Source organism: Bos grunniens, chromosome 3, assembly GCF_055505025.1.
Source record: "Bos grunniens cultivar Pamir isolate PY7600 chromosome 3, Bosgru_T2T1.0, whole genome shotgun sequence".
Classification (NCBI taxonomy): domain Eukaryota; kingdom Metazoa; phylum Chordata; class Mammalia; order Artiodactyla; family Bovidae; genus Bos; species Bos grunniens.
In genome coordinates this window covers 2,000,248-2,027,435 of record NC_141167.1, presented here as the reverse complement: position 1 = coordinate 2,027,435, position 27,188 = coordinate 2,000,248, and the positions used below count along the sequence as shown (strand labels likewise).

The 27,188-nt window shown below is 43.6% G+C and overlaps 2 protein-coding genes across 2 annotated transcripts; both read left to right on the top strand.

Moving 5' to 3' along the window:
* Nucleotides 1-4,977: 4,977 nt before the first annotated feature.
* Nucleotides 4,978-5,928, top strand: LOC147374817 (olfactory receptor 9S13-like). Its single transcript, XM_086375246.1, has one exon. It carries the CDS (start codon nucleotides 4,978-4,980, stop codon nucleotides 5,926-5,928), a length of 951 nt encoding a protein of 316 aa, XP_086231372.1.
* A 14,566-nt stretch (nucleotides 5,929-20,494) lies between these two features.
* Nucleotides 20,495-21,445, top strand: LOC147374816 (olfactory receptor 9S13-like). The gene has a single exon (XM_086375235.1). It carries the CDS (start codon nucleotides 20,495-20,497, stop codon nucleotides 21,443-21,445), a length of 951 nt encoding a protein of 316 aa, XP_086231361.1.
* Nucleotides 21,446-27,188: the final 5,743 nt, after the last annotated feature.

The following is a 27,188-nucleotide window of genomic DNA, read 5'->3' as shown; positions in this document are numbered from 1 at the left end:
CTATGTCTCTCAAGTTAATTTGTGCAGATGTCTCTTCATAATGTCATTAGTTTTTTCAACCTTTCTTGAGGATTGGGATCTCCAGTAATAATATAAGTAATATTCTATTCCTAAAGCTTTTGACACCTGCTGACTTACAGCAGCTTTAAAGGTGGAGCCATTGTCACTCTGGAGGCTCTGCAGCAGCCCAAACCTGGGAATAATTTCAGGGATTAAAATTTGTATAACTTCGTTAGCCTGTTCATTACAGCAGGGAAAGGCCTCAATCCATCCAGTAAAAGGGTCTACCCAGACCCGTAAGCAAGAAAATCCATTTGCTTTTGGCACATGAGTAAAAGGAACCACAGCCTCATTTATTATTCATAAATCTTATTATTAGATAATAAGATTATTCATAAATCTTATTATTCATAAAACTAGTCTCCATTTATCATTTGATTTTTGTATACCCAAAATAGGAGTGTTGCATGGACTGTTACAGGGAATTAATAGCCCCTGCCCCTTTAAATTCTCAGTGATGGGTTTTAACCCTTCCTTAAACTTTCAGTGGGTACTGCTTTTGATGTGGAATAGGTGAGGGCCTTTGAGCTTGAAAAAGACAGGAACAGCATTTTGTGCTCGACACACAGTTTTTCCATCAGCCCACACTTTAGGATTTACATTTTGTTCAATTAATAGGAGACAAGGAGCAGGCTTCATATTTATGAAAACAGAGGCCTGGACCTTGCTCAGTGTATCCCTCCCCAGAAAGGGTGAGGGAGACTCCAGCACGAATGGAAACTCAGGAGAAAATAGTACAGAGTCCAAGTTGCAGCTTAAAGGATGACTGAAATAATAACATTTGGCTTGTCCAGATAGTCCCATTACGGTAGTGGATTGGAAGGAAAGCAGGCCAGGGGCTTCAGTGAGGACAGAGAAATTTGCCCCAGTGTCCAAAAGAAAATTGACTGATTGGCCCTCCACAGTTATTAATACCCAGGGTTCCTCAAGGCCTATTAGGATGGGGGGTTGTGTGGGGACCCTGGGCACCTTCAGTCCTGATTGTCCGGAGAGTCTGACCCCTGGGGCCTATGCCTCAGAGGGCAGTTTCTCCTCCAGCGTGGTCCTTTGCAGACCAGACATGGAGCCAGGGGCAGCTTAGATGCCTGAGGGCAATCCCGCTTGAGATGCCCCTCCTCTCCACAGTGATAATAAGTCCACACTTTTTCACCTGGGTCCTTCTGGGCATTTTTCTCTTCAGGTTGATTCATAGCAGTTCTCACAGCCATGACTACAGCCTGGGTCTTTTCTTTGGTTCTTCTCTGTTGTCATTTATCCTCATTTCTCTACTGTAATATACTGTCTGAGCCAGCTGCAACCGTTTTTCTAAAGACTGATTTGGTCTGAACGCCTGTTTGTGTAACTTACAGCAGATTTCTGGAACCAACTGAGTGAGAAACCTATCTTTTAAGATCATTCCTCCTCTGCATTTTCAGGATCAATGTCAGTAAACTTGCAGAGAGCCTCCCATAATTATCTAGGAATTTGCCAGGAGTTTCCTTCTCATCCTGCTCTATGTCAGCCAACTTAGCATAAAGTCTTAGTGTGTATTCGCTTGAGTCCCTCAAGAATATGTCTGGCAAAGTGATTCTGATCCCAGTTAGCCATGTTATAGTTCCAGTCTGGCTCTGTCGTGGGAACTGCTTGGCTCCCAGTAGGGAGGAGGGCTATTTCATGTTCCCTCTTTCCCCTTATCTCACGTTAAGCCATTCATCTCCAAAAGTAGTAGCTTCCCTCAGAACTCGAGCTCTCAAGTCAGGAGTCAGCATCTGTCCCAAGACATGTATTATATCTCTCTAAGGAAGCTCGTAAAGTAAGGTTAGTCCCATAAAGACTTCTATGTGCTTTTTGGATCCTCCAATAGTCATGACCACAATTGGAACTGTGCTAATTTCTACCTAGACTGAGGCAACCCCTCCTGGAAATGTGTCCTGATTCTCAGCCTGTTCATTGGGAACCCCAGATGCAGAGGCAAAGTAAGAGGACTGGGGGGAACTGAAAGTTTCACACCGAAATCTGCACCCTTGGGACCCAAGTCTTGAATATCTCACAGAGAGATAGAGAGCCGCACATATGGTACTTGTACCCATTTTCTCTTCTTTTCTACAGAACTGGTCTAGTTGTAAAACAGTATCATAATTGAGAGACCCTTTAACCGGCCAGTGTTCCCTGTCTTCCAAAGGATACTGTGCCCATTCAATATCACAGAAGAAGATCAGGTGTGTCTTTTTAAATTCTGGGGATCAAACTTGTCCCAGCTTTTTTTTTTTTTTAAATACATTTTAAAGGAGTGATTTTGGAACTGCTAGCTCCCATCTGTAAGAGAGAAAAAAGCGGCATCCACAGCCATGGCTTCTTTCCATCGGAGGCATCCCTCCCTGCTCTAAATGGGGGTGTAGACAGACTTTCAAGTGAAGCTTTTTTCCCCTGGTCAGACGTAGTCTGTCCCTTACCCACACAGGCGCCTTACTCATCCCTCCCGGTTCTTCCACTGAGGAGGGGTGGAGCCGCACCAGGGGTAGACCTGATGGCATCCCAGATTGATCTCTAGCTCCTTACCACCGAGATCTTTGTTTGACTTCGCCTTTTCTCTGCTGCCACCCAGAATGTAACAGAGTAGCTGTCCCGGAATGTTGCCCAAGCTAGGACTGCTGTGGGAAGCATCCGCGTTCCATGTGCCATTCACATTCCTGAATACAACCCTGACTGCAGTAGAAGCGGTGAGTCACGAAGGGACGAACAACGATCAAGACGTCCCTTCTGAGCGTCACCACGCTAGTGTTCATGATAGTAAAAGAGGTGGTGGAGGGTCGGCCAGTGAGGAAAATGTGAATTTTGTCCTCAAGCTACTAGGACCAATCCTTCAAGTTCATTTCCACAGATTCCACAAAAAGAATATCTAAGGAGTTGAGACAAAAGCCACCAGAGAGCCTCCCCTGGTCCACTAACAGCACTAGCAAAGGAAGGAGCCCATTGCACTTCCAATCTGACCAGATCCTGCAATTCCTGATCTGTGTCCTCAAAAACCTCATGGTCACCCGCAGCGCTTCTATCCACATAGGGTGGAGGCACAGCCATGACAAAGACTCACGTTTAGGACTCTGGCCCCTGAGGCAGACAGCCAAGGGAGTGACCTCTAGCCTGAGAGATATTCCTGGAGCTAGAGTTCTGCCTAGTTCCCGAACATGCTGCTGGAGCCAGAGTTCCCTCTCACTCCATATATGCTCCTAGTAACTTTCTGACAAGGCTAAGCACTCCCATAGAGGGGGTCTAAGTAAAAGTACACAATAACAGCATAGATCATAAGTCCCTTGAAAGTTTATGGTCTGACAGATTATGTTAGTAGCTTTAATTTCCCATGCAATTACGAAATGGTCAAAGAGACCAGGAAAAGGTGACCGAGAAAGAAAAGTTTGGTCCACATGCTTTGCCCAACTCTGGCCGCTTCCCTCGCAGGGATGTTGGGTGTCTCTTGGCATTGACAGGTCAATTAAACCCCCAACAATGTTCCCCTTTCTGGGGCTTCCATCAGTCATTACACAGCCTGTGAAACCACAGAGCAGGGCTCATCACTTGCTTTACACAGGGCGTGTCATTCATTCACAAAAGCACACAGAAGAGTTAGTAAAGTAAAGCGGGAAATGTGCATACTGAGAAAGCAGAGAGTCTAGATAGAGCTCTGAGAGTTCTTACGTTGTCCTGAAGATCCTGGACGAGCCCCCAAAATGATAGCTTACAATGAACGATGTCGGATTCATGATCTCTGAAGAAGAAGATTTAGCTTTGGGACCAGGGACAAGCCTTGATCACTAAAGAGCTTTTGCGTAGCAGAGTTTTATTAAAGTAAGAAAAGGGCCAGAGAAAGGTTCTGACATGGACATCAGAAGGGGGATGGAGAGTGCCCCCTCGCTAGTCTAAGCAAGGGAGGTATATACTTTTATATTGGTTTTACAATAAATCAACGAATGTCTCAAGGTTGTAAGGATCTTACTAGACCCACTCCCATAATTTACATTTTTAAGATAACAGGATCAGCCAGAAGGTTTTCAGGAAGGAGAAACTATCCTCAAGATTCTCAAGCAGGATACACTGTTGTTATATAACCCTTACTAAGGAATGTAGGGAAAAAGCATTTGTCCTTTCCTCCTCCTTGAGAATTCCAGACCCCTATCTCCTCTTTGAGAGCCCCAGACCCCTCTCTCCTCCACAGGGACCCCAGACTTCATATCAACCTACTTAGGAATTGACTTCCTCACCATCTCATACCAAACACTGGGCGTCCTCCACAGAGTGAGGGCTCCAATCATACTCTGTTGTTCTGTTCAGTCACTAAGTCATGTCCAACTCCTTGCGACTCCATGGACTGCAGCATGCCAGGTGTCCTTGTCCTCCACTATCTCCTGGGGTTTGCTCAAACTCATGTCCATTGAGTCGATGATGCCATCCAACCATCTCATCCTCTGTTGCCCCCTTCTCCTCCTGCCTTCAACCTTTCCCAGCCTCAGGGTCTTTTCCAATGACTTGGTTCTTTGCATCAGGTGGCCAAAGTATTGGAGCTTCAGCATCAGTCCTTCCAATGAATATTTAGGGTTGATTTCCTTTAGGATTGACTGGTTTGATCTCCTTGCAGCCCAAGAGACTCTCAAGCATCTTCTCCAGCACCACAATTCAAAAGTATCAATTCTTTGGTGCCTGGCCTTTTTTATGGTCCAAACATACTTAGGAATTGGTGAATTAGAGGAAAAATCTGTTTCAGGTTATGTCTAGAGCTCACCTAGAAGAAGGGTAGGTATCTAGTTGTCCCTTGGTCAGGGGGCAGTGGGTCACTGAGGGGATCCTGTTCTCCAAAAGAATACAACCTTGTGACGTTGAGCTGCTCCTTCTCATTGCCTCCCATCTGCTTTCTGCTGTATGCCGCTTGTTGCCTAGCTGAGAGCCATGTCACCCTATGGGAACGGAAACCTCTCAGTGATGCCTCTGCAGGAGTTTGTGCTGGATGGGTTTGGGGGTGGCCCACAGACCCAGGCCCTGCTGTTTGCTCTGTTCCTTGTTCTGTACTTGGTGGACGTCCTGGGGAACCTCACCATGATCGTGGTCATCACGCTGGATGCCCGTCTGCACTCCCCAATGTACTTCTTCCTCAAGAACCTCTCCTTTCTGGACTTGTGCTACTCATCTGTCATCTACCCCAAGGCCCTGTTTGACTTAATGTTGTCGACCAAGGTCATCACCTTTGCAGGATGTGCCACCCAGTTCTTCTTCTTCTCCACCATGATCACCACTGAAGGATTCCTCTTGGCCATGATGGCCTATGACCGTTTCGTGGCCATCTGCAACCCTCTGCGCTACCCCATCTCCATGCGCCCCTCAGTCTGTGCCCTCCTGATGCTGGGCTGCTACTGTGGGGGCTCCTTCAACTCCATCCTGCAGACCAGCTTCACATTCAGCCTCCCGTTCTGCAGCTCCAACCACATCGACCACTTCTTCTGTGATATGCCGCCTCTGCTCAAGCTTGCTTGTGCTGACACTACCATCAATGAGCTGGTCATGTTTAGCATTTGTGGCCTCATAATTGTGGGCACCATACTTGTGGTCCTGGTCTCCTATGGCTACATCACAGTGACAATCCTGAGGATACGCTCAGGAGGAGGGAGACACAAGCTCTTCTCCACCTGTGGCTCCCACATGACAGCCGTGTCCCTCCTTTATGGGACTATCTTTGTCATGTATGCCCAGCCGGGAGCTGTGCAGTCCATGGAGCAGGGCAAGGTGGTCTCTGTCTTCTACACCCTGGTCATCCCGATGCTCAACCCTCTCATTTACAGTCTGAGAAACAAGGACGTGAAGGATGCCCTGTGGAGACTGAGCCAGAAGCACACAGCCACGTGAAGGAGGGTGACTGGAGAGACTGGTTTTCCTAAGGGCAGGTTAACAGGGCTTCAGAGGAGGCATTGGGTTTAGTTTGAGGAGTTAATTCCTCATTCATTTAATTTATTGTTTCATCCTATATTTTATTTAATCCTTCTTGGAAGCATATCCTGGACAAAAAAATACTGCAAGTGTGAGATGCAAAATGAATAAGGCATTTACTTGCCAACAGAAAATTAATATCCTTAAAGGGTAAGACTCCAATCTCAAAGTCTGGGTAACAGAGTGGGCAGAGTGGTGAGCAGAGAGTCTCTGAAATAGCATATGTGTCAGAATTCAACATCCTTCACTGAAGACATGATACTACACAAACTCTGATGCCTCCTCCTTCACTTCACTTCACTGAATCCATGTAAATATGTGCTCTGCATTCTCCCCTCGGCCACCTAGAAGGCGGGCATTGGTAGGCTCAGCCTTGCCCCTTCTTTAATGATAACATGGGTGTCAATTACAGGGAGTTAGGAAGACCATGCTTCCCTCAGTGCTGCAGCGGGCAGTTCCTCCCCTCCCCCTTCTGTTCACTGATGCTACCACCCAACAAGACAGCAGGGAACACCTCTGCTCCTGCTTTAGATGCTCCTAGTGCTCCCTGTCCTGGGTTTCTCCCCTTAGGAGCCCCAGAGATGCCCTAAATCCACAGTTCTACTGATCCTTCACAACCCAGCCTGACAGGTGACAGTGTCCTGGCTAGTTAAGACCACAGAATATGATGCTTTGTTAGCACAGGTATCTCTGAATAAGGAGGAAGGTCCTGGTATCTATTGCAGAGGCAGGAGTTGGAGAGGGAAGGTGCACTTTCTTGGCAGAGAGCACAGCTCCCCAGGGCAGCCTGGACCCTCAGTCCTGACTTGCCTGTTCAGAGCTCCATCTTCATTGCTTCCTGGGCTCAACACAGAGCCTGGACTCAGAGCCCAATGGCCTCCTTGTCATAGCTCCCTAGAGTCATCCACTCCCATGGTCACTACCAGAAGGTGGTCCCCTGGACATGGTATGGTCTGCACCCTGTATGGTCAGTGGGGATGTGCCCTGCCTCTGATTACAGCTCTCCATCTCCCTGCTCTCCTGCTCAGGAGAACTGTGGGCGAGGGGCTAGAACACCCAAGTCATCAGACTGTTGATCACCATTACTGAAGGGGTAGATAATCCAAGGTCTCTTCTGGATTCTTGATCCCATTGTCTCATCTTTGGGCTCCAAAGTTAATTCTGAGTCTTCCATAGATTACTGTATTCCTCTCACATAATGCCTTCACTCTGAGGAGTGCCTACAATTTTCCATTCCCAAATGACATGCCTCCTTATCATCTCATGCTATTATATAATTCTATCTCCTACTCTCTCTTTCTTCATCTCTTTTATTCTCCTCACTCTCTTCCTCTTTTCCTCATCTTTCTTCCTTCCCTCTTTCTCTCTCATCTATTTTATTTTTGTCACTCCATGGAATACTTCATTTCAATTTGCAAATGAAAGAAAAAGCACAATATATTGTATGTGACTCTAGATTTCTCATCATTATGTCCATTTAATGGTACAAACAGAAAGGAATCTGTGGATCTTAGAAGATCCTTAATTATAAATTTGACTAAACCAGGAAAGCTTGTCTGATATTAGATTGAGTAGAAATTCTCAAACACTCTTAAAGAGAATTATTTTTAAAACCCTGCAGGTTGGCTTTACCCTGGTTGATCTTTACACTGAAGATCACTGTAAGGTGTCAGAAGTGGTTTATTTGGCTTTTTATCCTGTTAATGCTTTGCAAGCTGCTGGTACACAGTAGGTTCTTAGTTCACACCTAACCTACCACCTGATTTCAATTTAAGTTCAGTGTTAACTAGTCATTGAGCCCCAAAATATGCATGATGCAGCTCTAGTTTTTTTATTGTCCTTAAGTGGAAAATAAACCCATTACACTTCAAGACCATACTGTAGTTTTGACGTTGATTCTCTACTAACTTTTATAAGTTTCTACCTTTTTATAATCCAAAAAAATAGCATTTTTTGTTGTAACTAGTTTTGAGCGTGCAGTTCAGTAGTGTTTAGCATATTCACCTTGGTGTAAATCAGATCTCTGAACTTGTTGTATATCAGATCTCCGATCTTGCAATCCTGAAACTCCATGCCCCTAAACAATAACTCCCTGGTTCCCCATTATCTCCACCATTGGCAGCCACCATTCTACTTTCTGTCCTAACGAATGTGACTTCTTCAGATACTCCAGAAAAGTACAACCTACAGCATTCGTCTTTTGGGGGTTTGGTTATTTCACTTGGCATAGTGTCCTCAAGATTTAGCCATTTTGAAGCATCTGACTGTATTTCCATCCTTTTTAAGGCTGAAGAGTATCCCATCACATGTGTATATTTTGTTTCCGTCTTCATCCACCAAGGAACACTTGGGTTACCTCCACTTTTAGACCATGCGGAAGAGTGTTGCTATGTAAATGGGCATGCAAATATCTCTTAGACAGACTACCTCTTTTCTTTCTTTTCTTTTTTTTTAGTATCTATTTAGATGTTTTATTGCATCATATAATAATTCTTTTTCAATTTTGGGAAGAACCCTATATTACTCTTTATAGTAGATGCACCATTTTTCTTCCCATCAACAGTGCAAAATCATTGCAATTTCTCCACATAATAGCCAACACATGTTCTTTTCTCTTTCATGTCAGCCATTTAATGATTGTAAAGTATTATATCTTTATTGTTTTTATTTCACTAATGGTTAGTGATTTGAGCATTTTCTTATATGTTTGTTGGCAATTTGTAGATCATCTCTAGAGAAATGCCTTCAAGTAATATGAAAATTTTAAATACGGTTATTGGCTTAACTGTAGTAATTTTTATGTATTCCAAATATTATCCTCTTATTGGACATCTGCAAACGTTTCCCCCACCCCACAGCTTGCCTTTCCACACTGTTATTAATATTTAAGTCTTTAATGAACACGTTTTTAAGTTTGACATCATCCACATGTCAATTTCACTTTTGTTTCATATCCTGTTGGTGTCATATCGAAGAAACCATGCCTAAACCTAAGACTATTAGCTTCTCTCTTATGTTTTTTCCATGGATTTAAGAGACTCGGCTCATCCATTTAGGTTTTCATTCCATTTTAAGGCGGTTTTTGTTCATGATGCAAAGTAAGGGGCCAGCTTTATACTGGTGTACATACACAGCTAGTTTTCCGATGACATTTATTGAAGAGGCTGTGTTTTCTCCATGGGACATTTGTTGGAGGTCATTTGACTAAAACTATGAAGGTTCACTTCTGAGCTCTCTATCCTGCCCCATTGTTCAACCAGTCTCTCTTTGTGCCAATACCATACTGTTTTGATTACTGTAGCTTTTATGTTAAGAAATAAAGAAGTCTGAGACCCCCAAATTTCTTTTCAAGTTGGTTTTGGTCATATAGCCTCCCTGAGACTCTATATGAATTTAAAATGTTTTCATTTTCTAGAAAAAATAACATTGTGATTTTGATAAAGGTTGCATTGAATCTCAGAACACATCAGGTAATATTGTCATCTTCCAACTCATGCACTTGGGATATCTCTCATTTATGTTGAATACCTTTAATTTCTTTCAGCTATGATTTCTAGTTTTACATCCCTAAGTCTTTTATCCCCGTGGCTAAGTTTAGTCCTTAGTATTTTATTCTTTTTGATATTTTTGTAAATGGATTGGTTTTATTAATTCCTTTTTATGTAGTTCATTAATAGTGCATATTAGTGCTTCTCATTTTAATGTATTGATTTTATATATTGACACTTTGCTAAATTTTGTATTTCTAACAGATTTTTCATGGATATTTAGGGTTTTGTATACATAATATCATGTCATCTGTAAATATAGATATTTTTAAATTCTTTATCAACTTGGACCTCTTTTATATCTTTTTCATGCCTACCTGCTCTAGTCAGGACCTCCAGTACTATGTTAAATAGAGGTGGCAAGAGGCATTCTTATTTTGTTCCTAATCTTAGAAGAAAAGCTTTTACTAGTGAGTATGATGTTAGCTGTGGGAGTTCCTATGTGGATTTCATTTAGTTGAACTTTTTCTTTCATTTTCTATTTGTTTTTTAATATACAATTAAAAGGAATTGAATTTTTAAAACATTCACCTGCATTAGTTGAGCTGATCTTGGGATTTTCCCCCATCATCCTCTTAATATACTGACTTACAGTCTTTGATTTCCAAAACATCACAAGTTTTCATAGTATTTACTTACATCAGTTCAGTTCAGTTCAGTCACTCAGTCGTGCCCAACTATTTGTGACCCCATGAATCGCAGCATGCCAGGCCTCCCTGTCCATCACCAACTCCTGGAGTCCACTAAGACTCACATCCATCGAGTCAGTGATGCCATCCAGCCAACACCACAGTTCAAAAGCATCAGTTCTTCAGTGCTCAGCTTTCTTTATGTATTAACTTACATGCTGCTGCTGCTGCTGCTAAGTCACTTCAGTCGTGTCCGACTCTGTGCGACCCCATAGACAGCAGCCCACCAGGCTCCCCCGTCCTTGGGATTCTCCAGGCAAGAGTACTGGACTGGGTTGCCATTTCCTTCTCTAATGCATGAAAGTGAAAAGGGAAAGTGAAGTCGCTCAGTCGTGTCCAACTCTTTGCGACCCCATGGACTGCAGCCTACCAGGATCCTCTGTCCATGGGATTTTCCAGGCAAGAGTACTTGAGTGGGGTGCCATTGCCTTCTCCGACTTACTTACATACTAGTCAGTAATACTATTTTCTCTCTCCTCCCCCCATATTTTTATGTATCATGCACATAAATGTTTGTTGTCATCAAAGCACTTATTTAGTAGGAAAGAGAATAAATATCTTGTTGTATCACCTTGACTCAAACTTCACACAGAAAAAAAAGAAAAAACCCTTATACCTTCCCCATACGATTTACCATTCATCCTGAGCCCACCCGGATGCAGGGCTTTGCCACCTCCCATCGAGCAATGATAAGCATTGACTGAAAGGGCCCATTGCCTCCACTTGGCCTCTTGTCAACTCACCTTCACTACCATCATCAAAGAGAATTGTTTGAGAAATAATCAAAATACACGGACAAATTTCCACCTGGAGGGACCGATTTCAGTGGGAATAGGCTTGGCATCAGTGGCTCAGATCTGACAAACAGTGTCTCTCATGGAGGAGCCAGGTCAGTGGTCTGATGAGAATGCAGTGGTTCCACTTGCGTCAGATGTTTCCAGGGTTCCTGCCCCATCACACCAAGGGCATGGATGACACTGTCATTAGAGATGATGATCCAGACCTCCAGCCACAGCATCCACCTTCCTAGTCTCAGAATGGAAGACACGAATATTTATATCCATACTAATATTATGCTTTCTGTATAATATACTTATATTTATACTTATGAGTGCTTAGTTATAGTACAAATGTCATATTTATACTAATATTATATAATATATAAAATACTAAAATAAAATCCACTTCTGGATCTTTCCATCACCCAAACACAGACAAAGAAGTTTTTCTAAATCCCATTTCTTGTCCTCCAAAGTTAAATACTATCTTGACTCTAAAATCAATGCCATTAATTCCTGGTAGCATTTATGTACAGCAGAACAAATTTATTCTAAAATAGGACCAGTTCAGTTCAGTCACTCACTCTGTCCAACTCTTTGTGACCGCATGGACCACAGCACTCCAGGCCTCCCTGTCCATCACCAACTCCCAGAGCTTACACAAACTCATGTCCATTGAGTCAGTGATGCCATCCAACCATCTCATCTTCTGTTGTCCCCTTCTCCTCCTGCCCCCAATCCCTCCCAGCATCCGGGTCTTTTCCAATGAGTCAACTCTTCGCAAGAGGTGGCCAAAGTACTGGAGCTTCAGCTTCAACATCAGTCCTTCCAATGAACACTCAAGACTGATCTCCTTTAGGATGGGCTGGTTGGATCTCCTTGCAGTCCAAGGGGCTCTCAAGAGTCTTGTCTAACACCACAGTTCAAAAGCATCAGTTCTTCGGTGCTCAGCTTTCTTTATAGTCCAACTCTCACATCCATACATGACCACTGGAAAAACCATAGCCTTGACTAGACAGACCTTTGTTGGCAAAGTAATATCTCTGCCTTTTAATATGCTGTCTAGGTTGGTTATAACTTTCCTTCCAAGGAGAAAGTGTCTTTTAATTTCATGGCTGCAGTCATCATCTGCAGTGCTTTTAGAGCTCAAAAACTAAAGTCTGCTACTGTTTCCCCATCTATTCACCATGAAGTGATGGGACCAGATGCCATAATCTTAGTTTACTGAATGTTGAGCTTTAAGGCAACTTTTTCACTCTCCTCTTTCACTTTCATCAAGAGGCTCTTTAGTTCTTCTTCACTTTCTGCCATAAGGGTGGTATCATCTGCATATCTGAGGTTATTGATATTTCTTCCAGCAATCTTGATTCCAGCTTGTGCTTCTTCCAGTCCAGCGTTTCTCATGATGTACTCTGCATATAAGTTAAATAAACAGGGTGACAATATACAGCCTTGATGTACTCCTTTCCCAATTTGGAACCAGTCTGTTGTTCCATATCCAGTTCTAACTGTTGCTTCCTGACTTGCATAAGATTTCTCAGAAGGCAGGTCAGGTGGTCTGGTATTCCCATCTCTTTCAGAATTTTCCACAGTTTATTCTGACCCACACAGTCAAAGTTTTTGGCATAGTCAATAAAGCAGAAATAGATGTTTTTCTGGAACTCTCTTGCTTTTTCCATGATCCAGCGGATATTGGCAATTTGATCTCTGGTTCCTCTGCCTTTTCTAAAACCAGCTTGAACATCTGGAAGTTCACAGTTCACATATTGCTGAAGCCTGCTTGGAGAATTTTGAGCATTACTTTCCTAGCGTGTGAGATGAGTGCAATAGTGCGGTAGTTTGAGCAGTCTTTGACATTGCCTTTCTTTGGGATTGGAATAAAAACTGACCTTTTCCAGTCCTGTGGCTACTGCTGAGTTTTCCAGATTTGCTGGTGTATTGAGTGCAGCACTTTCACAGCATCATCTTTCAGGATTTGAAATAGCTCAACTGGAATTCCATCACTTCCACTAGTTTTGTTCATAGTGATGCTTCTTAAGGCCCACTTGACTTCACATTCCAGGATATCTGGCTCTAGTTGAGTGATCACACCATTGTGATTATCTGGGTTGTGAAGATATTTTTTGTACAGTTCTTTGTCAAAGAATATGTAGAGGACTTTTTAAAAAGAAAAAGCAAGAGGAACCATTCCTGAAAAAAAGCTAGATAGGTTTTAGTGCAAACAGTTGAAACTAGTTTTGTCAAATGTCTAAAAGAACAATAGGAAAGGAAACTCAAATGGCCAAAATAATTCAGAAAGTTACGAGAATTCATTGTGAATTTAGGAAACTCAAATTAAAACAAAGCAACATGTATTTAACACACTCAGAAAATGAGGGAATATGGTGAAAACAAAGACTCCCACACTGCTGATTGCAGCCCATTGGTACAATCAGTTTGAGAGAAAAGTGGTCAGATAAGTGTTAATGTAAGAAAGAAGTTTATGCGATGCAGTTGCTCCCCAGAAGAGCAAAATGCTAGAACAATTTATAGGAAGAATAAATCACCACCCTTTTGCTTTGGATGTTACGGATGTAGACAAACCATATTTCTGGAGAACTAGAAGAGAAAAGAGAGATTGGCAAGGGTAACCTCTATGCTCACCTTATTAGACAACACCATGGTCATGGAGCACCTTATAGACTGCTTCAGTCCCATGGAACCAGGACCTCTTAAAAGAGAAGCCTTATCTTTTCAGTTGTGTAGAGTAAGGGGATGGCAAAATGAATAAGAACAGAAGAAAAGGAGTCTCTATAATGTAAAATTAACATGAAAATTAATGAAGTTGAGAAAAAGATGTCATTGTACTCAAGAATCCTTTTCTAGATTACACTTTAGAGGGGAATAAGATATCCATTGCATAATATGCACTTATTGAAGAAACAAATAAAAATAGAGTAACCTAAATGTCTCTCTAAAGAAGCTTCTGCAAGTAATTAGGGTATGCTTTCATGTTTAAAGCAATTGAAATAAGTGAACTAGAACATGGAAGGATTGGGAAAGGTGATCAAGGTCCCTGTAGAGCGCATTTTGACATAGAGCTGGAGAGGTGATACACCCCTGAGATAGGAGAGTGAAAGCATATTGCTGACCTTGCCAGGTAAAAGCAAACTCCCTCACTGCTCTCCCGTGTCAGTCATCAGGGCCACTGCAACTAATTAACACAAAGTTGGCAACTCATAGCAATAAGAACATGGGTCAGGAGGATAGATGTCCAAAATCAAGTTTTCAGGAGTTCCTGCTGCCTTTTAAATTTCTTTAAAAAAATTCTTCCCTGCCTTTTCCTAGGTGCTGGAGACTCCCCGTGTCCTTGGCACTCCTTCCCCTGTTGCTGTATTGCCCTAACCTCCGCTCAGTCTTTTCATGCCCTTTGTCTTTATGTCTCTGTGTCTTTACGTCTCTGTGTCCTTTCCTCCTCTTATAAGGAAATCAGTCATTGGATTTACAGTCCACCTAATCCAGCATGACCTCATCATAACACATTCATTTTGAAAGACCCTATTTTCTTTTTTTTTAATTTTATTTTATTTTTAAACTTTACATAATTGTATTAGTTTTGCCAAATATCAAAATGAATCCGCCACAGGTATACATGTGTTCCCCATCCTGAACCCTCCTCCCTCCTCCCTCCCCATACCATCCCTCTGGGTCGTCCCAGTGCACTAGCCCCAAGCATCCAGTATCGTGCATCGAACCTGGACTGGCGACTCGTTTCATACATGATATTTTACATGTTTCAATGCCATTCTCCCAAATCTTCCCACCCTCTCCCTCTCCCACAGAGTCCATAAGCCTGTTCTATACATCAATGTCTCTTTTGCTGTCTTGTACACCGGGTTATTGTTACCATCTTTCTAAATTCCATATATATGCATTAGTATACTGTATTGGTATTTTTCTTTCTGGCTTACTTCACTCTGCATAATAGGCTCCATTTTCATCCACCTCATTAGAACTGATTCAAATGTATCCTTTTTAATGGCTGAGTAATACTCCATTGTGTATATGTACCTCAGCTTTCTTATCCATTCATCTGCTGATGGGCATCTAGGTTGCTTCCATGTCCTGGCTATTATAAACAGTGCTGCGATGAACACTGGGGTACACGTGTCTCTTTCCCTTCTGGTTTCCTCAGTGTGTATGCCCAGCAGTGGGATTGCTGGATCATAAGGCAGTTCTATTTCCAGTTTTTTAAGGAATCTCCACACTGTTCTCCATAGTGGCTGTACTAGTTTGCATTCCCACCAACAGTGTAAGAGGGTTCCCTTTTCTCCACACCCTCTCCAGCATTTATTATTTGTAGACTTTTGGATCGCAGCCATTCTGACTGGTGTGAAATGGTACCTCATAGTGGTTTTGATTTGCATTTCTCTGATAATGAGTGATGTTGAGCATCTGAAAGATCCTATTTTCAAATAAGATCAATTTCTGATTTTGGGGGTGGACATTTCTTTTTGGAGGGAGACACTATTCACCTTATCATAGTGATGTTCTCTATGCTTCAGGGGAATTTACATTCTACAGTTTCTGAATATAGTGTTCTATCTATACCCAATAATCTCATTTAGGTAATATATTGAATCAAATCTAACATATGACTACAATTTTTCTGTTTGCTTATCAGTTACTGAGACAGTATGATAAACCATGATTTGGATGTTTGCATTCTTTTTAATTCTGTCAGATTTTCCTTTATATACTTAATCTTTTTTAGTTTCATACAAATTTAAAATTTTCACATCATCCATTTGAATATTGAGAACTGAAAATTGAATATTTCACTATGAGTCAGTCAGTGTTAGTCACCCAGTCACGTGCAACTCTTTGTGACTCTGTGGACTGTACCCTGCCAAGCTCCTCTGTCCATGGAATTTTCCAGGCAAGAATGTTGGAGTAGGTTGCCATTTTCTTCTCCAATTTCATTTGATATGTCCTTTTAATGAAAAAGACACATGTACCCCAATGTTCATCACAGCTTTATTTACAACAACTAGGACATTTTCAGGGGCTCCAAAATCACTGCAGATGGTGACTGCAGCCATGAAATTAAGACACTTACTCCTTGGAAGAAAAGTTATGACCAACCTAGATAGCATATTGAAAAGCAGAGACATTACTTTGCCAACAAAGGTCCATCTAGTCAAGGCTATGGTTTTTCCAGTAGTCATGTATGAATGTGAGAGTTGGACTGTGAAGAAAGCTGAGCACTGAAGAATTGATGTTTTTGAACGGTGGTGTTGGAGAAGACTCTTGAGAGTCCCTTGGACTGCAAGGAGATCCAACCAGTCCATTCTAAAGGAGATCAGTCCTGGGTGTTCTTTGGAAGGAATGATGCTAAAGCTGAAACACCAATACTTTGGCCACCTCATGCAAAGAATTGACTCATTGGAAAAGACTCTGATGCTGGGAGGGATTGGGGGCAGGAGGAGAAAGGGACAACAGAGGATGAGATGGCTGGATGGCATCACTGACTCAATGGACGTGAGTCTGAGTGAACTCCAGGAGTTGGTGATGGACAGGGAGGCCTGGCGTGCTGCGATTCACGGGGTTGCAAAGAGTCGGACATGACTGAGTGACTGAACTGAACTGAGGACATGGATGTAATCTAGATGTCCATTGACAGATGAATGGAGAAAGAAGCAATGGTACATATATACAATGGAATATTATTCAGTCATAAAAAGGAATGCGTCTGACTCAGTGCTAATGAGATGGATGAACCTAGAGCCTATTATGCAGAGTGAAGTCAGTCAGATACAGAAAACCAAATATCATATATTATACATACATATATATATATATATATAATCTCGAAAGATGGCACTGATGAACGTATTTGCAGGGCAGCAATGAAAACGCAGATGAAGAGAACAATCTTATGGACATGGGGTGGGGGAAGGAGAGGGTGGGACAAAGGGAGATAGTAGCATGGAAACATATACACTCCCATGTGTAAAATAGACAACTAGTGGGAATTTGCCCTATGACTCAGGGAACTCGAACCAGGACTCTATGACAACCCAGAGCGGGGGAATGGGGTGGGAGATAGGAGGGAGTTGCAAGAAGAAGGGGGCATATGTGACCTATAGCAGACTCATGTTGATGTATGGCAGAAACCAACACAATATTGTAAAGCAATCATCTTCAATTAAAAATAAATAAAAATGTTTAATGGATTTTAAAATGTCTTTTTATGAGCAAAATTTTCTCCTGAAATCTACTTTGTCTGATAATTATTGAAATATAGCAGCCTTGGCTTTTTCAGGATATTTATGATACTACATTTTCCAACTTTTTACTTTCACACTTCCTATATTTTAATATTAACCATATATCACCTTTATACTTTGTTTTGGGGTTTCTGTCCAGGATTAAAATATCTTGTTTTAATAGATATGCTTACTCAACCTGCATTGAGGGAAGGGCCACATTATAAATGAGAAAGTGTTTTGCAGCTTCTGCAGACACAGAGTCCTTCCCATCGCTCTTTATCACACCAACATACAAGGATGAAACAGAGGAGGAAGGACTGCAGGCCAGGAAGCCACACCTGTAGTCCTGAGAAGACCATTCCAAGATGGCCACTGGTCCTTCTAAAACGACTTGCTTCTTGTCTGGTGGACCACAGTGCTCCCATGGGGATTTCTGGCTTCATGCCCCTCCTGGTTTGGACAGAGATGTATCAGAGGAAATTTAGCCACAGGACTGCATCTTCCTGGGATCCAGGGAATTGGGAGTCCCAGTGCACTCCCAGGCCAAGTCTCACCTAATTGGCCAACTGAGGATGAGAGTCCCAGCTGTCCCCAGTGGAGAGCATCTTCCCCAGCAGAGGGACCAAGGATGCAGGTGCCATGAATACTATCCAGCTGAGGGGGCAAGACGGAGTAACAGGTGAGTTGAGCCCGTCTTCCGCTGGTACCAAGAGCCAAGCACCTCCTGCAGCAGGCACTTGGAGCACATGGCCTGCCTATCACTGTGACCCAGGTGCTCTCTTTTGCGCCCTCCCCACTCCCACTTCCCTGGACAGGAGGCCAGAGCTGAACAGGGTGGAGGAGGGTGCTCAGCACCACGTCATTATCATCAGCACAGACCTGGGTCAGGAGTCCTCCCCGGGAGCACAGGGTCCTGGGTGGGTCATGTCCCTCCTGACATCACAGGAGCAGTGTGATCATCACTCAACAGATTGTGGTCAGCATCACTGACAGGTGAGTCCTGGGAGCCTGGACCTGGACACATCACCACCTATAGCCCCATGGACTGGGCAGGGCCAGTCAAGGCAGAAGTTCTGGACTTTAACAACAGTAGAAATAATTAGGGGGTCTTGTATCACCATAGGTTTAAATTCAGTGGCCTGAGATCTTGCATTTCTGGCCAGCTTTAGGTGATGCTCTTGCTATCAGACCTCAGACCACACTTGATAAGCTACAGTTTACAAGGAATAGATGCATAACAGTCTTTAAAAACAGAGGCTTGTAGACAACACTGGATTCTTCTGCTTCCCCCATTAGGGCATTTATCAGGCTCAACTCACAGGCAGGTTTACTGAGGCCAGCACTACAGTCACACTGAGTTATCTCAACAACCAAAGGAATGTGTGAGTTTGTTTTTTTAAAAGACCAAAAGCTTGACTTCCCAGATGAAGATGTCGATCTCTGCTCATGTGCTTCCCCAGGCATCCTAAGGGTCACTGTTTTGATGACCTAAGGCCACTGAGGTGGATGAATGGTCTTGGGAAACAGAACAGAAACAGGAAGCTGGGAAAACTAGTGGACACAGGAGCAAGACAGCCAGCATGGGGTGGTGGGGAGAAGACAGTCACTCTGGTCACAACGGCTCTGCTGTATGTATGAGCAAGGTGTGGGCAGAGATGGAAGCAAAACCTTGGCCTTGGTGAATGTGAGTGTGTGCACAGGTCAGGGCTGGTAGCAAAGGGGTGGGCAGCCACGGAGTGTACAGCAGTGACCAACTCCACTTTTAGCACTGGCTCCAAACCAATATTACCGTGAACCTGCCTAGACATCCCAGGTCATACTGTCCCATCTCATTCATGTGATGGTTGGAGTCAAGTCTCCCAGGAGAGGGAAACTGGACAGCCTTCACGGTAATCAACCTGTCCATTTTGGGGAAGTATGGACCCTCTCAGACTACCTTCTAAGAGACTACCTCCCCTGCTTAGGGGAGCTTGGGGCAATCTCTCCTCCACAGATACCACTGATCACCCAGCCTCTGCCTGTATACCCCAATGCCAGGGAACTCACTCCCTCCAAAGAGAGCCAGCTCCATGATACTGCAGATCTGACCTCTACAAAATGTGGAATCTGCCCTGAAATAGACTTCCACCCACTGACTAATCTGCTTGCCTTCCAAGGAAGCACGATGGCTCAGCATCCAACTTCCTTTTTCATTCCTCCATCTTTGGGCAGGATTCCCCTCAACCACTCTTATGGCCATCACGCAGCTGGTCCCCATGTCCAGTGAAAGTGTGGTGGTCAGCCCTGCTCAAGGCAGACAAGGGAGGTCTGGGCTGTGGCAGGGACAGGAAGCAGCACCCAGCAGGAGGGCCCAGTCATTGAGCAGATGTGACCGTGTTGGTGGCTCCCATTGCTCCAAGCAATCACCCCATGGGGTGTGCAGAGGCGCCAGGGGCACAAAAGTAATGATGGGGGAGGAAATGCCATGTCCTGAATGTGTCACAGCCCCTGTCCTGCTGTTCTCAGACCATGCAGCTGGGCTCTCCCCTGCCCATGAACTGCCTAACATCTGGGCTTTGCAAGAAAGAACCCTTAGATTCTCAAAGATTTGGAGGACTCTGTTGCTGGTTGCCATCACAGTCTTATCAGAGACGAAGATGCTGAGATAGGTCTCGGGGTCTGCAGGAGAGACAGACATAGTTTCACTTTAGCCTGGTGAGGGCTGGTCCCTGGTCTGCTCCCGGATGGGCCTGGAGTTAGAACCATCACTGGGTCCGTTCCTGATAGCATCAGGTGCTTAATGATTTCTAAAATTAAAAATGAGTAAAATAGGGGTGGAAGGTGCAGAATTAGATACTTGAGCAGGTGCAGGAATGGCACCACTCAGGACCATCCCCATGGGAAGGGAGAGCATGTCCTGCAAAACAAGGACAGGGAGATGGAAGCCATCCTTAGGCTGGAGACTCTCAGCTCAGCAGGACCCCTGGAGCCATCTCATAGAGTGAGTGTTTCAAGCATTCTTAGGAATTAGTACATCAGAGGAAATGTTTACATTTCAGGTCGACCTGAGCTCATCTGGAGGAGAACTGTGTAGCCGGTGGTCTCTTAGTCAGTGAACAGTAAGGTGCTGAAGGGCCCCTGTTATCCAAGAGAAAATGATTTGGTGACTTAGACTGACTTCCCCTTGCTGTCTCCCACTTATTCTCTGCTCTCTGCCCCGTGTCCCCCAGCGCAGGGCCATGCAACCCCCCAAAAGTGGAAACCTCTCAAAGATGCCTCTGCTGGAGTTTGTGCTGGAGGGATTTGAAGGTGGTCCTCAGACCCAGGCCCTGCTCTTTGCTCTGTTCCTGGCCCTGTACGTGGTGGCTGTCCTGGGGAACCTCACCATGATCGTGGTCATCACCCTGGATGCCCATCTGCACTCCCCAATGTACTTCTTCCTCAAGAACCTCTCCTTCCTGGACCTGTGCTACTCATCTATCATCACCCCCAAGGCCCTGGCCAACTTCCTGTCCTCCTCCAAGGTCATCACCTTTAAGGGATGTGCTACCCAGTTCTTCTTCTTCTCCATGATGGGCACCACTGAGGCATTCCTCTTGGCTGTGATGGCCTATGACCGCTTCATGGCCATCTGCAGCCCCCTGCTCTACCCCATCACCATGCACCCCTTGGTCTGTGCCTGCCTGGTGCTGGGCTCCTACTGTGGAGGTTGCTTCAACTCCATCCTGCAGACCAGCTTCACATTCAGCCTCCCGTTCTGCAGTTCCAACCACATCAACCACTTCTTCTGTGATGTGATTCCCCTGCTACAGCTCACTTGTGCCAACACAGCCATCAACAAGCTTGTCATGTTTGGCCTCTGTGGCCTCATCATTGTGGGCACCACACTCGTGGTCCTCACCTCCTATGGCTACATCACAGTGACCATCCTGAGGATGCGCTCAGGAGGAGGGAGACACAAGCTCTTCTCCACCTGTGGCTCCCACATGACAGCTGTGTCCCTCTTTTATGGGACTGTCTTTGTCATGTATGCCCAGCCGGGAGCTGTGCAGTCCATGGAGCAGGGCAAGGTGGTCTCTGTCTTCTACACCCTGGTCATCCCGATGCTCAACCCCCTCATCTACAGTCTGAGAAACAAGGACGTGAAGGATGCCCTGCGGAGACTGGGGCAAAAGCACATAGCCACGTGAAGGAGGGTGACTGAAGAGACAGAATGTCCTGAGGGCTGGACATGAGGGCTCTGGGGGAGACAGAGGTTTGGTTGGAAGTATTTGTTCTTCATTCATCCAAGTGATTCTTTCATTCATTTCATTCAACACTGAGGAAGCACATCATGGGCCCCCCATGCAAGTGTGAGATGAAGAGATCAGATAAGGCACCAGAAAAATGATGGTGAATGATGGGGCAAGACCCTAATCTTGAAGTTTGAATAACACAACTGTCAGAGCAGTGAACAGAATATTGAAACAGAATTTATGTCCCAAGTTCAACAACTTCCAGTGAAGGTATGTAAGTAGATAGATTCTCAGGCCATTCCTATCCCTCCTTCCCTAAATCTACTGTAAATATGAGGTTGGTAATCTCCCCTGAACCACCTAGAAGGGGAACCTGAGGACACTCAGCCTTGCCCCTTTCTTGGTGATAGCCTGGGTCACCACAGCCAATTAGGGAGAGTTAGGAAGACCATGCTTCCCCTCAATCCTGAGTGGGGCTGTTCCTCCCCTCCCTCTTCTGTTCACTGATGTCGCCACCCAACAAGGCAGCAGGGAGCACCTGTGCTCCTGCTTCAGATGCTCCTAGTGCTCCCTGTCCTGGGTTTCTCCCCTCAGACTGCAGCTGGGAGCCCCAGGGAGTCAACATGGATGTCTCATACCCAAAGATCCAGTGACCTTCTACCACACAGCCAGACTACTTCTGACCACAGAAAATGGTGCTTTGTCAGCTCAAACATCTCTGAAAGTCCTGATGGCTGCCCTAGAGACAGGAGATAGAGAGAGAAGATGCCCTTTCTTGGCAGAGAGCACAGCTCCTTGCTCTCTGTCCCACACTCCCTGGGAGATCCTGGACCCTCTGTCTTGACCTGACCATTCAGAGCTCAACCTTCATGCTCCATGGACCCAACACGCTGCCTGGATTCAGAGCCCAGTGGCCTCATTATGCCTCCCTTTGGTGGGGTCATCCACTCCCATGGTCACCATGAGGAGGTGGCCCTGTGGACACAGGGGTGGTCTCTACCCTGGATGGTCAGTAGGGATGTGTCCTGCCTCTCTAACCACAACTCTCCATCTCCTTCTCTGCCTGCTCGGGAGGACTGTGGGGAGAGGCTGACAGCTAACTTATCTGATTGCTGCTCACAGTTACTCAGTAGGAAGCTACTCCAAGGTCTCTGCTTGATTCTTGTTCCCATTTGTCTCATCTCTGAGCATGCTGACATATATTACTGTATTTGTCTAATATAATGAATTTCTTTCTTTGAGAAGTTCCCATGGTGTCCTGCTCCACGTCTGGCATGCCTTGGTATCTTCTCATGCTACTCAACTGTTCCATCTTCCAAATTCTGCCCCTCGTTTTACTCTGGTCCTCCTCCTCTTCCTCCTAGTCTTTCTCCTCCTCCTCCTTCTTTCTCTTCTTACATTTCTCTTCCTCCTCCTCCTTTTTTTTTTCTTTCTCCTTCTCCTCCTTCTTCTCCCTTCTCTCTCTTATTTTTCTTTCATTCCGTGGATTTTCAAAAGGATATTCCAGGATTTATAATATCTTAATCTTAATTCCTCGACTTATAATATCTTAGGGCCTTCCCTGGTGACTCAGCTGGGAAAGAATCTGCCTGCAATGCAGGAGACCCCAGTTCAATTCCTGGGTCAGGAAGATCCCCTGGAGAACAGATAAGTTACCAACTTCAATATTCTTGGGCTTCCCTTGGGCCTCAGATAGTAAAGGTCCTGCCTGCAATAAGGGACACCTGGGTTTGATCCCTGGGTTGAGAAGATCCCCTGGAGAAGGGCATGGCAACCCACTCCAGTATTCTTGCCTGTGAAATCCCAAGGATAGAGAAGCCTGGTGGGCTACAGTCCATGGGGTCACAAAGATTCAGACACGACTAAGTGACTAAGAACAGCACATAGAATCTGAATCCAAAATGAGAAAAGGAAACACATTTTTTCTCTTACAGAATAGTACAATTATCATCGATATGTAAATTTAATTATATATATGATAAGGGATTAGTGGTTCTAGTAGAAGAGCATTAATTCTAACTTTGGAATAAATTTAGGAAGTTCATCAGATAGTCAATGGAGTAGAAATTCTCCAAAATCTGGAAAGCATGACTTTTAAAAACCCTGCACATCTCCATTTGTCTATGTTACCCAGATTTCAGATTGCAGTGAACATCTCTTTACAATTTTAGACGTAGTTTATTTGGTTTGTTCATCCTATACATGCATTGCATCCTGTGCCACATTGCAGGTTCTCAGCACGTATCTCCTGGCTGATTATAATTTGAGTTCAGTGCTAACTAGCCATTGTACTCTGAAATACACCTGACATAGCTCTAGTTATCTTAATTAAGTGTAGAATAAACATCTTAAATTTGAAGACCATGTTGTAGTTTTAATTCTGTTTCCTTACTTTTTTAAAAGATTAACAATTTTTATTGTGTTTAAAATAACATTTCTGTTGTAACCAATTATAAGTGTACAGCTTGTTGTTGATGTTCAGCTGCTAAGTCATGTCCGACTCTTTGTGACCCTGTGAACTGCAGCACACCAGACTTCAGACTTCCCTGTCCTTCACTGTCTCCCTGAGTTGGCCCAAACTCATGTCCATTGAGCCACTGATGCCTTCCAACCATCTAACCATCATAAGTGTACAGTTTAGTATTGCTCAATATATTCACCTTCTTGTGTAACAGATCTCCAGAAAATTTCATCCTGCAAAACTGAACTGCATACCCCTTCAGCAACAACTCCTTATTTTCCCCTCACCTCCTCCACTGATAGACAACATTTACTTTCTATCTCCATGAAAGTGGCTACTTTCAATTCCACAGGTAAGTAAAACACAGAATATGCCTTTTTCTCTCTGGTTATTTCACTTGGCATAATTTTTTCAAGGGTCATTCATATTGCTGTAAATGAACATATTTTCATTTTTAAAGGTTGAATAACATTCCATCATGTATATACACCACATTTTGCTTATCTATTCATCTATCATTTTGTTTATCTATTCAACACCTAGGGTACTTCTACCTTTCACCTGTTGTCCAAATATCTCTTTTAGATACTGCTTTCTAAGTTCATACATGCAATTACTGGATCATATAGTAAATGGTTTTTAATCTGGGAGAAAAATCTCCAAAGTACTTTCCATAGTAGTTGTATCAATTTACATTCCCATCAACAGAGCAAAAATCTTCCAATTTCTCCACTTCCTAGTCAGCCTATCCTCTTTTCTTTCTTTGTTTTTAAGAGTAGCCATTCTAATACTTGTGAAGTAGTTATCACATTGCTGTTTTTTATTTTAATGTCACAGAAAATCAGTAAGGAAACAGTGCTTTTAAATGACCTATTATACCAGATAGAATGAGTTGCTATATACAGGATATTTTATCCCCAAACAGCAGAATACACATTCTTCAAAGTGCATGTGGAATATTCTCTGGGACAGATCACATGCAAGGCCACTAAATAAGTCTCAATAACTTCAAGAATATTGAAATCATAACACACCTTTTTCTGACCACAAAGGTATGAAACTAGAAACCAACTGCAAAAAAATAAAACTGCCACACACCCCACAAACACAGAGACTTAAACAATATGTTCCTAAACCACCTATGGGCTTCCCTGGTGGCTCAGAGGTTAAAGCGTCTGCCTGCAATGTGGGAGACCCAGGTTCAATCCTTGGCTCAGGAAGCTCCCCTGGAGAAGGAAATGGCACCCCACTCTAGTATTCTTGCCTGGAGAATCCCATGGAGAGAGGAGCCTGGTAGGCTATAATTCATGGGGTCGCAAAGAGTCGGACATGACTGAGCGACTTCACTTTCACTTTCACTTAAACTACCTATAGGTCATTGAATTAATCAAAGAAGAAATTTTAAAAATACCTGGAGTCAAAGGAAAAGGAAAACACATCAATCCAAAATCTATGTGATGCAGCTAAAACAGTTCTAAGAGTGAAGTTTATAGCAATACAAACTAATTCATAAAATAAGAAAAATATCCAATAAACAATCCAACTTTATACCAAAAGAAAATAGAAAAAGAGAATAAACAAAATCCAAATTTACTAGAAGAAACAAAATAATAAAAGTCAGACCAGGGACTTCCTTGGAAGTCCAGTGGTCAAGACTTCATCTTCCAATGCATAGGGTGCAAGTTTGATTCCTGGTTGGAGAGCTAAGATTCCACATGACTTGGGGCCAAAAAAAAAAAAAAAAAACAGAAGCAATGTTGTAACAAATTCAACACAGACTGTAAAAATGGTTCCACATCAAAAAAATCTTTTTAAAATATCAGGCCAGAAATAAATAAATCAGAGTAAAAGAAAAAAAAATAGAAAAGATCAATGAAACCATAATTGGTTCTTTGAAAAGATAAACTAAATTGATAAGCCTTTAGCCAGATAAAAAAGAGCCTTTTTTCTTTAAGAAAAAAGAGAAGGCCCAAATAAACACGGAGAAGGCAATGGCACCCCACTCCAGTACTCTTGCCTGGAAAATCCCATGAATGGAGGAGTCTGGTAGGCTGCAGTCCATGTGGTCGCTAAGAGTCGGACACGGCTGAGCGACTTCACTTTCACTTTTCACTTTCATGCATTGGAGAAGAAAATGGCAACCCACTCCAGTGTTCTTGCCTGGAGAATTCCAGGGACAGGGGAGCCTGGTGGGCTTCTGACTATGGGGTCGCACAGAGTCAGACATGACTGAAGCGACTTAGCAGCAGCAGCAGCATGAAACAGGAGAAGCTACAACCAACACGACAGAAATGCAAAATATTTTAAGAGATTACTATGACCTGTTATAAGCCAATAAAACTGACAGCCTGCAAGAAATTGGGCAAGTTCACAATCATGTGGCTTCCAAAGACTGAATTAGGAAAAAACAGAAAATCTAAAAAGTTCAAAAATGGATAAGAAGATTGAATCAGTAATGAAGAACCTTCTAAGAAAGAAAAGCCACAGGCCAGATGGTTTCATGGTGAATTCTACAAAACACTAAAGAGTTATCAATGCCAATACTTCTCAAGCAACTTCAAAGTGTTGGAGAAGAGGGAACACTCTCAAACTCGTTCAAGTCCAGCAGTACCCTGATACAGAAGCCAGAAAAGGTCACAACAGGAAAGAAAAACTACCAACTATTATCTCTAATGAGCATAGATGCCAAAATTCTCAACATATTATGAAATTCTTTACAGTCTGCGCCACCAGGGAAGTCTTTTGGATTTAGGGTCCTTCTAATCCAGTATGGCCTCTTCCTAACTAATTCATTTGGAAAGACCCTATTTCCAAATAGGGTAATAGTCTGAATTACCAGGACTTCTCTGGTATCTCAGCTGATGAAGAATCCACCTGCAAAGGAGGGGACCTCGGTTTGATTCCTGGGTCAGGAAGATCTCCTGGAGAAGAGATAGGCTACCCACTCCAGTATTCTTGGGCTTCCGTGCTGGCTCAGATGGTAAAGAATCCACCTGCAATGCAGGAGACCTGGGTTCGATCCCTGGGTTGGGAAGATCCCCTGGAGATGGGAAAGGCTACCAACTCCAATATTCTGGTCTGGAGAATTCCATGGACTATATAGTTCACGGGGTCACAAACAGTTGAACACAATTGAGCAACTTTGCCATCCTCTTAGTATAGTGGTTGAGTATCCCTGCCTGTCATGTGACAGAACTGGATTTAATTCCCTGATGGGGAAGCAACATGCCCTTTGGG

Bases quoted from the DNA above. Each gene is read 5' to 3' on its own strand.
- LOC147374817 (XM_086375246.1), top strand. From the start codon at position 4,978: ATGTCACCCTATGGGAACGGAAACCTCTCAGTGATGCCTCTGCAGGAG.
- LOC147374816 (XM_086375235.1), top strand. From the start codon at position 20,495: ATGCAACCCCCCAAAAGTGGAAACCTCTCAAAGATGCCTCTGCTGGAG.